Source organism: Octopus bimaculoides, chromosome 6 (genome assembly GCF_001194135.2).
Source record: "Octopus bimaculoides isolate UCB-OBI-ISO-001 chromosome 6, ASM119413v2, whole genome shotgun sequence".
Taxonomy (NCBI): domain Eukaryota; kingdom Metazoa; phylum Mollusca; class Cephalopoda; order Octopoda; family Octopodidae; genus Octopus; species Octopus bimaculoides.
Genome location: NC_068986.1, coordinates 21880714 through 21889970, shown reverse-complemented (window position 1 = coordinate 21889970; position 9257 = coordinate 21880714). Strand labels below are relative to the sequence as shown.

At 37.0% G+C, this 9257-nt stretch overlaps 1 protein-coding gene across 2 annotated transcripts in view; it reads left to right on the top strand.

Annotated features, from left to right (window-relative positions):
* The window catches only part of LOC106881287 (long-chain-fatty-acid--CoA ligase 5), a 91749-nt gene that overhangs the window by 60308 nt on the left and 22184 nt on the right, over positions 1-9257 (top strand). For both annotated transcript variants that reach the window (XM_052968636.1, XM_052968637.1), the window contains 3 exons: positions 3687-3788; positions 7093-7192; positions 8335-8507. In XM_052968636.1, the coding sequence (XP_052824596.1) occupies positions 3687-3788; positions 7093-7192; positions 8335-8507 (375 nt within the window). The remainder of the gene's footprint in view (positions 1-3686; positions 3789-7092; positions 7193-8334; positions 8508-9257) is intronic.

Below are 9257 nucleotides of genomic sequence, written 5' to 3'. Positions count from 1 at the left end.
CCCCCCATCGCGCGTGGCGCTGCCGACCCCCCCCATTGTGTATGGCGCCACCGCAGAGGCCTCTCCTCCATCATGCACGGCACCACCACAAAGGCCCCTCCCCATCACACGCACCACCACCGCCAAGGGCCCCCACATCATACGTGACACTGTCACAGGTGTGTGGCACTGGCATAAGTGCTGTATGCGCAGCACCAGCATGGGTGCTTTTGTTTATTTAGTGTTTGATAGATTGCCTTGTGGTATTTTATTGGATGTTTTTGTACTCGAAGTTTAAATCCTGCAGAGGTCAGTGTTGCCTTTCAGCCTTTTGGGGTTGGTAAAAAAAATGTACCACTTCAGATACATGGATTGACAAAACTGTCAACAGGTCAAGTGAAATACCTTGTGGTGTTTGTCCTGATTCTTTGCAATCTGATGGCAATGCCTGTGATGTTAATGCCAAGCTGTATTGTCCCAGGTTGGCACCTTTTCCTTGGCTAAACATCAGTATCATAGAGTGGGAAGACGTACATGTTCAGGTAACTGCTAGGTTTTGTCTCAAAAAAAATCTTGTACAGGTCTAGATAAACCTGTGTTGGTGCATGGTTAATCTAGGCCGATGGAAGCATTAGTAACACCATATTAGCTTATACATAACTAAATGCACCCTCAACATCCACATCATACATATACTGCTATCCTAAATAGAGGCCTTGAAACACACTTCAGTGGGCAGATGACAATTTCATCTTATTTAACAGTACAAAAGCAAGATGGTATGATTACATATATCAAAGAAGCAGTTTGTTTGTTTTTTTACCTCACTCTCTAATCATGAATGGCACAGAAACTAAAACTTGGTAGTTGAGCAGTTGCTACAAATGTTGGTGATTCCCCTATATCATCTGTATAACATCACAAAAACTAGGATTACTGTTTGTGGTGGGGAAATACTTCAGTTGTTGATCCTTTACAAAGTCTGTGCATAAACCACATTGATTACAATTTCACATATGAAAGATGAAAAGTGCTGCTATGCACATAGCCATCTTGGATTTCAGCCAAAAGAAAGTTAATTAATTGGCAATTACTCAATTCACTCACCATCAGACTATAGCCACGGACTCACACGTGTGCTTTTGCTTCTCACTGCTACACATATAAATATATATTGTGATCTTTCAGTACAGTATGAAATATTCAGTCAAATTATTATTTAACTATTATTTTTGTCATGATCTACTAAAATGTCTTCTAAACTAGCTAACTACATAACCCTCTCTGACTTTTGTTGTTACACTTAACAGATCTATTGATAAACACTTCATATAATCCTAAAGTGTTTAGTCTTTACATGTGACTACATGCTTGGGAGGCAAGACAGAAACTGAAAGAAGCCCGTCATATATATGTGTGTGTATGTATCTATGTGTTTGTGTCTTTGTGTCTGGGTTTGTCCCCCTCCTTTCCCCATCACCACTCGACAACTGGTTTTGGTGTGCTTATGTCCCCATAACTTAGTGCTTCAGCAAAAGAGACTAATAGAATAGTACTAGGCTTAAATAATAAGTCCTTGGTTGATTGGTTTTGACTAAAACCCTTTAAGGTGGTACTCCAGCATGGCCACAGTCAAATGACTGAAACAAGTAGAAAGATAATAAAATAAACCAGCACGCACGCACACAACATAATCTTTGATTACAGTATGTTATTTAACCTTTAATTATTCTTCGGGAAAATAGAATAAAGGTTGCAGAGTCAAGAATTTTAAGTAACTTATCTAAAGATAGAGAATGTGGTTGTGAACTTTTTTTGTATGTTATTTTCTCCCCCTTCTCAATCTAAAATTGGGTGTAGCTTTCCTTCTGAGAATTATTCAAAGTGTGTATATGCGTGTGTGTATTGTGAGTGGGTGGGTACATATGTAATTTACTGTTATTGCCAAAGTAATTGATATTCAAGTTGGGTTGGGCATTCCTCATAGTTTCTGTACTAAAATTCCTCTGTTGGGCCACATTCTTTAAATAAATTCTTTATTGAAACTCTCTCCTCTATGTTTTGTCACTGCTGCTTCTAGTAATTCTAAAAAGCGGTAATTCCTACACATCACGGAAACAAATTTTGGCATAATCATTAAAGCACCAGACTAAACGTTTTGTAGTTTTTACTTACAACCCTATAAGTTCTGAGTTCAATTTAACTCTACCTCTCATCCTTCTACCAGTTTAGTAGTGGGACAGGAGGAGTGTCAAAAATATATTCCTATAATACAGTGATTTCCAAAGTGAATTCCCCTAAAAGTTGTAGGATTCTGTGAGATAAGATGTCTTTTAATGGAGATTAATAAAAAAATTAATTTTAGAATAATATAAAAAAGTAGCAAAGATTTTACAGATTCTCTGTAATTTCATTGAAGATTCTACAGTCGTTTCAGCAGTTAAAATATTAAAAAAAGTGGTATTCACCATTGTGTTGCCTTCTGTTGAATTTATGTGCCTTGGCAAGCATGAAACTCTTATGATATAGTTATGGGTTATACAATGTTTGGTGATTCAGATAAAGGTTTCAAGACAAAATAATAAGCTGAGGAACTACTTTTATAATGAAGCTCAATGTAAATGGAATTATAACAAGAAATGATGTAGAACCACAGTTGGAGATTGTGTAAGAGGAGAGAGTATTGTGTCCAGGATGTAAACTTGCAGAATATCTATTTTCTATTAAAAATATCAGTGTCCCCATTAAGTAAAAGTTAAATAATAGCTATTTTAATCATATATAGATATATTTATTTAAATTAATATTTATATACTGGGGATCAGATGGAATTTGTTAAGACAGAGTTTCTGTGGCTAGATGCCCTTCCTTTCGCTAACCTTCATTTGGTTCAAATAAAGTATCAAACAGAGACCTTGGTTGAATGCTTCATCCAAGATACACAAGGATCAACTTTATATATGGACGACAGCAATTTTACTTTGCTTGGTACATCTTCTCACGTACAGCAAATCACAACTCCCAGTCACTTTCTTCAGTGAGGCTCAGCATCTGAAGATCCTTTCTCACCCCTTTGTCCCACATCTTCCTGGGTTTACCCCTTCCACAAGTTCCCTCCATAGTTAGAACTCAGCATTTCTTTATGCAGTTGTCCTCATCCATATACATCACAGTCTTCTCTCTTGCACACGACATCTGATGCCTCTTACACCCAGTTTTACTCTTAAATCATTTATACTCTTTTATGTGTGCACACTGACATTACCCATCCAGCAGAGCATGCTAGCTTCATTTCTTTCAAGCCTTCACAAATCCTCTGTAGTCAAAGCCCATGTTTCACTGACATGTAGCATAGCTGTACATATACAGGCATCATACAATATGCCCTTAGGTTAGAGACTTTTAGTTACCAACAAAGATAGAAGCTCTCTGAACTTTGCCCATTCTGTTCTTATTCTAGCAACTACACTTTCAGAACTTCCTCCACCACTGCTAACTTGGTCGCCTAGGTAACAGAAGCTATTTACTACTTCTAATGATCCCCACGAGCATTTGAGGGAGTCTGTTGTCTGCACATTTTTAGTGCTTTTTGTACCTGCACATTTGCCACACACAAAGACTATTTTCTTCTGCCACACACAAACTCTACGGTATTTTATATATATATATATATGAATTACAATTTTGTTTTTTTCTTTTTATTACAGGTATTGGTTAAATCAGCAAATGTAGGAGCTGGATTAATAAAATTAGGACAAACACCTTCAAATAAAACACACATTGGGATCTATTCACAAAATAATCCTGAGGTTTGTAAAATTAGTTGAAATTTGTTTTCTAAATATTTTTCCATTTTATTGTTATATCAGTATCACATAGGTTTGTAAGATATTAAACATCATCACAGAGGTGTTCGGTTTTAATGAGAATGATATACTTTGCTTTGATCTTTTCTGTTTAATTATTTGATAGATTTTTTTTTTGATGCATCGGGCAATATGATATGTTTGAGAAAACCTGTTAAATGAAGTAAAACCAAAATCATAGCTTTGGCCAGTGCCCCCTGACTGGCTCCTGTTCCGGTGGCACATAAAATGCATCATCCAAGCATGTCAATGCCAGTGTTTCCTGACTGACTCCCATGCCAGTGGTATGTGAAAGGCACCATCTGAACATGGTCGATGCCAGACCCGCCTGACTGGCTCCCGTGCTGGTGGCACATAAAAAGCACCATCTGAATGTGGCTGATGCCAGTGCCTCCTGACTGGCTCCTGTGCCAGTGGTATGTGAAAAGCACCCACTACACTCTCAGAATGGTTAGTGTTAGGAAGGGCATCCAGCTGTAGAAACCTTGTCAGATCAAATCAGAGCCTGGTGCAGCCGCTGGCTTTCCAGACTTCAGTCAAACTGTCCAACCCATACCAGCATGGAAAATAGATTTAAACGATGATGATGATGAGACTGGATTTTGTATTCAGCATGGACAGACAAAACTATTCAGATATGTTATGAAAACTTTACTGACATTTTATTAATCTGAAAATATATTTTTCTCTATCTCTATCGTCCCACAGGATGCCCCTAGATATATTTTAAAATTCACAATAACATGCATATTTATTCTTAATACGTCCCGGTGGATTTGAACATGAATATGCAAATTACTGTTGTGCTCATCACAGGAGAACAGCTTCATCTTTACCACAAATGTGTGTTTATAATACAAGGGATTCTGGAACACCGGTGCTTTGACATGTCTCTTCAGCCGGAGCACCTAGAACTGTTGATCTCGTTTATAATTTCAGCGAAAAGTTTGTTTGCTGAGCTGTTCTGATACATCATCATCATCATCATTTAATGTCCATTTTCCTTGTTGGCATGGGTTAGACAGTTTGACAGGGGCTGGCTAGCAGAAGACTGCACCAGGCTTCACTGTCTGTTTTGGCAGGGGTTTTTTGGCTGGATGCTCTTCTTAGCACCAAACACCTTACAGAATAGATCGAGTGCTTTTTACATGGCACCAACATCAGTGAATCAGAAAGGTTTTCATGGAACTATTACAGTGGCTATTTTTAATTTCTTATGTATTAACCACTTACCAACTGTTAGAGTTAGCACAGCATCATTTTAAGACTGCAGATAGTGACAGATTTTTCTTCTTCCACAATTCTAGCATATGTGAAAACGGTTTTTGTTGTTATCTAGGTGTCTAACTTGATTGCTGGTCAAACATCATCTCCTAGATATCTAACTTGACTGATACATAAAACATCTGTGTTTACTACTTTCCATGATAAGACACTAAAAGAGCATCTATGTGGTCATATAGCTATTAGAAATAGAAGCTAAATGACTTTCAAATCACAGATATGTAAGACAGCACACATGAGCTAAGAGACAAAAATATAAGGAAATTCAGCTGTTGTGTATGAGAGAAAAAATTGCACTAGTGTGGGTATGGGGTATGTACGGAAAATGATAGTTGCCAAAAAATGATCTGAGTGGAAGGTGCCTATAGAAGATGAAGACATGGGAAGAAGCAATAATGGCTGATTTCAAGAAGGTTCAGCATTCTGAGATCAGCCTTACTCATCATTGTTTTAATGTCCACTTTCTCATGCTAGCATGGGTCAGATGGAGTTTATTGAGGCAGATTTTCTATGATGGTTAGATGCCCTTCCTGCCATCAAGCCTTATCTATTTCCAAGCAACATAATATTTTCTCATAGTTGGACTTATTTTTCTGGAATATTAGAAATGAATGGCATTCATTTATAACAATTGCATGTCTAAACAAGGAGACACAAACATACACACAGTCTCTCTCTTTCTCTCTCTCCCTCTCTCTCTCTCTCTCTCATATGTATGACAGGCTTCTTTCAGTTTCTGTCTATTAAATCCACTCACAGGGCTTTGGTTAACTCGCAGCTATAGTAGAAGACATTTGCCTAAGGTGCTACACAGTGGTACTGAACCTGAGACCATGTGGTTGGGAAGCTAACTTCTTATAGTAAAGAAAAGACACATTGGACAATATGGTCATTGATATTTTAAAAAGCAGCAAAATGGTTGTGGCTGAAATATCTCTAATCCTAGGTCTGCTCATTTAGGGCTAACTTGGAGCTAAACAATAATAGTTGTATATAACGTCACCATTGAGAAATGTATTGAACATTAGTTTGCCTTCCATAGTACTGCTGTTTAAGTTTTTATATTTTAAGTAATTAAAATATTTGGTAAATGTTTTTATCCATTCATTCATTCATTATTTGAAGGGTGCTGAGTTGGCAGACCAGGCGAAATGCTTAGCGGTATTTCGTCTGCCATTACGTTCTGAGTTCAAATTCTGACGAGGTTGACTTTGCCTTTCATCCTTTCGGTGGGAGCGATTAAATAAGTACCAGTTATGCACTGGAGTCGATGTAACCAACTTAATCCCTTTGTCTTTCCTTGTTTCTCCTCTCTATATTTAACCCCTGTGGGCAATAAAGAAATTATTTGATGCAGGCCTGGAACTTGTGGTTGAGAAGTTTGCTTTTCAGCCATGTGGCTTCTTTTTGGGTTCAGTCCTACTGTATGGCACCTTGAGCAAGTGTCTCTTACTGTAGTCTTGAGCTAACCAAAGCCTTGTGAGTGAATTTAGTTGATAGAAACTGAAAGAATCCTGTAGTGTATGTTGTGTGTGCACTACGAAAAATGGCCATAAAAGCAAACAATAATTCATTCATCATTTCCGGTCTTTTTCCCAGGCTGGCATGGATTGGACAGGTTTCTTGTAGCGCAGCATCTTTCCACTCATTGCAGATCTTTATTTCCTTTGTAAGGTTCAATATCCCCAAATCACCCTTTACAACTTCTTCCCAGGACTTCTTCAATCTTCCTCATCTGCAGGTTTCCTTCATTTGGATCCCCACTTCTTCACTCAACTGTCATGTTCCATATGCATCATGTTTGTATCCATATAGTCTTTTCTCTTAATCTCCCTGATACCCATTCTTTTTCTCCCCCAATTTATCTGGGTTGTCTTGATCATCTCTGCAAACTTTATGCATCTAACACAGTAATAACTTTGATTCAGATATCTATATACAATTTCTTTTTTTTTCTTTCCAGTTTTTTATTGTTGAACAAGCTTGCTATATGTATTCAATGGTCCTCATCCCTTTATATGACACATTAGGACCAGATGCTGCAACGTATATTGTTAATCAAGGTTTGATATCTGTACCTTATACTTTTAAAATTTATGATTGTTAATTTAATTTCATCATTTATATGTATTCCCTCTCAGTTGAGAGGTCTTGTCTTGCTAGTTACTTACTGACCTTGCTAATGTCAGTTCCATGTAAAAAGTATCCAGTACATTCTGTAAAGTGGTTGGCATTAAGAAGGGCATCCAGCTGTAGAGACCATGTCAAAGCCCTTATCAGATTGGAAAATGGATGCTAAATGATGATGTAAACATTTCTCTTGTGTTGTTTGTTTGCAAAACTTCATTCAACTTGTCTGTCGGCTTGTTACATCTAAATAATATTATGCTTTGATATCATCATCATCATTTTAATGTCTACTTTTTCATTCTTGCATGGGTTATATGGAATTCATTGAGGTAGATTTTTTTCTACAGCTGGATGCCTTTTCTGTCACCAACATTCACTTGTTTCCAAGCAAGGTAATATTTTCCCCATGACCAGACATATTTTCAATGAAGATTGGAAATGAATGACATTGCTTGTATGGTGGTGACACTTATTTACAACTATGTCTAGACAGGGAGGCAGAAACAAACACATATACATTCATAGATGCATGTGTGTGTGTGTGTCTATATGCATGAACCCTTGTCTTCACATCATGTGAATGAACATCATCATCATACAAGTGCAATTTTTTTGCCAGTCTTCTGTGAAAAATATGTTGGCCATGAAGAAATATTACCTTCCTTGATAAGGATTGGCAACAGGAAGAACATATGGCTGTAGAAAATGTATCTCAATGAATTGTCTCACTCATACAAGCATAGAAAAGGGGATATTAAACCATATGGTCTCTGACTACCAGTTACACTTACAAGGTATTATGTTGGCCTGAGCCTGCAAAAGAAGACACTTAGGTCAAGTGTCACACATTGAGATGGAACTTGAAACCATGTGGTAATATATTAAATGCCACATCTATGCAGCCATGTCTACACCTATAGATCTTTAATAAAATGTATCGTAAATTAATTTTTTCTTAATCTTAAAGGGGGCCAAGAAGAAAATGGTTTTGTAATACATACTAAAATGTTTTCATGTCTTTTATTTTAAAACTAATATTTGATGTAATTGTTTCTTTCTGTTTCTCTTTCTGTAGCCGAAATTTCTTTGGTTGTTTGTGACAAAAATTCTAAACTGAAAAATTTGCTAAAGCAAAAATGTAAAATGGAAACCTTAAAGACAATAGTGTTGATGGAAGCTCCAGACAGTGAATCTTTGTCTTTGGCCAAATCGACCGGTGTAAAAGTGGTCTTGTTTGAAGAATTAGAGGTTAGTTTTATTTTAGAGTCCTTTCTTTCTGCTTCTAATGTGTACACACACACTCTCTCTCTCTCTCTCTCTCTCTCTCTTTCTCTCTCTCTCATGCACATAATATTTATAGGTAATATATCCACTGACTTTTCTTTTCAATATTTATTTCTTCTTTAAGGCGGTGAGCTGGCAGAATCGTTAGCACACTGGGCAAAATGCTTGGCGTTCTGAGTTCAAATTCTGCTGAGGTTGACTTTGCCTTTCCTCCCTTTCTGGGTTGATAAAATAAGCACCAGTTGAACACTGGGGTTGATGTAAAACAATTCCCCACCTCTCCCCCGAAATTGCTGGCCTTGTGCCAAAATTTGAAACCAATATTTATCTCTTCTTTAAACCTATGTCAGTACCTATCTATCTACCGATCCACCCTTATAAACACCTTGCAGTTTCTTGGACAAGTGGTTTTTCCTTGGGCCTCATGTTGATGCAATTAAATTCTTTCTGTTTTTATGTGTCATTACCAAAAGTATAATTTAGAGCAGCATTTCACAACTGGAGTTCCCTGGAACCCTAGGGTTTTGCAAGAGGTTCCTAAGGGTTCTGCGAGAAAGAGTGAGATAAGCTAATGCTACTTTCATGATTGTAATATTACTATACATGCACAACATAATATGTAATATTGTATTATAGACATCATTCTATCTAACCTATTATATTAACAGAAAAATATAACAACCATATATATATATATATATATATATATATAGG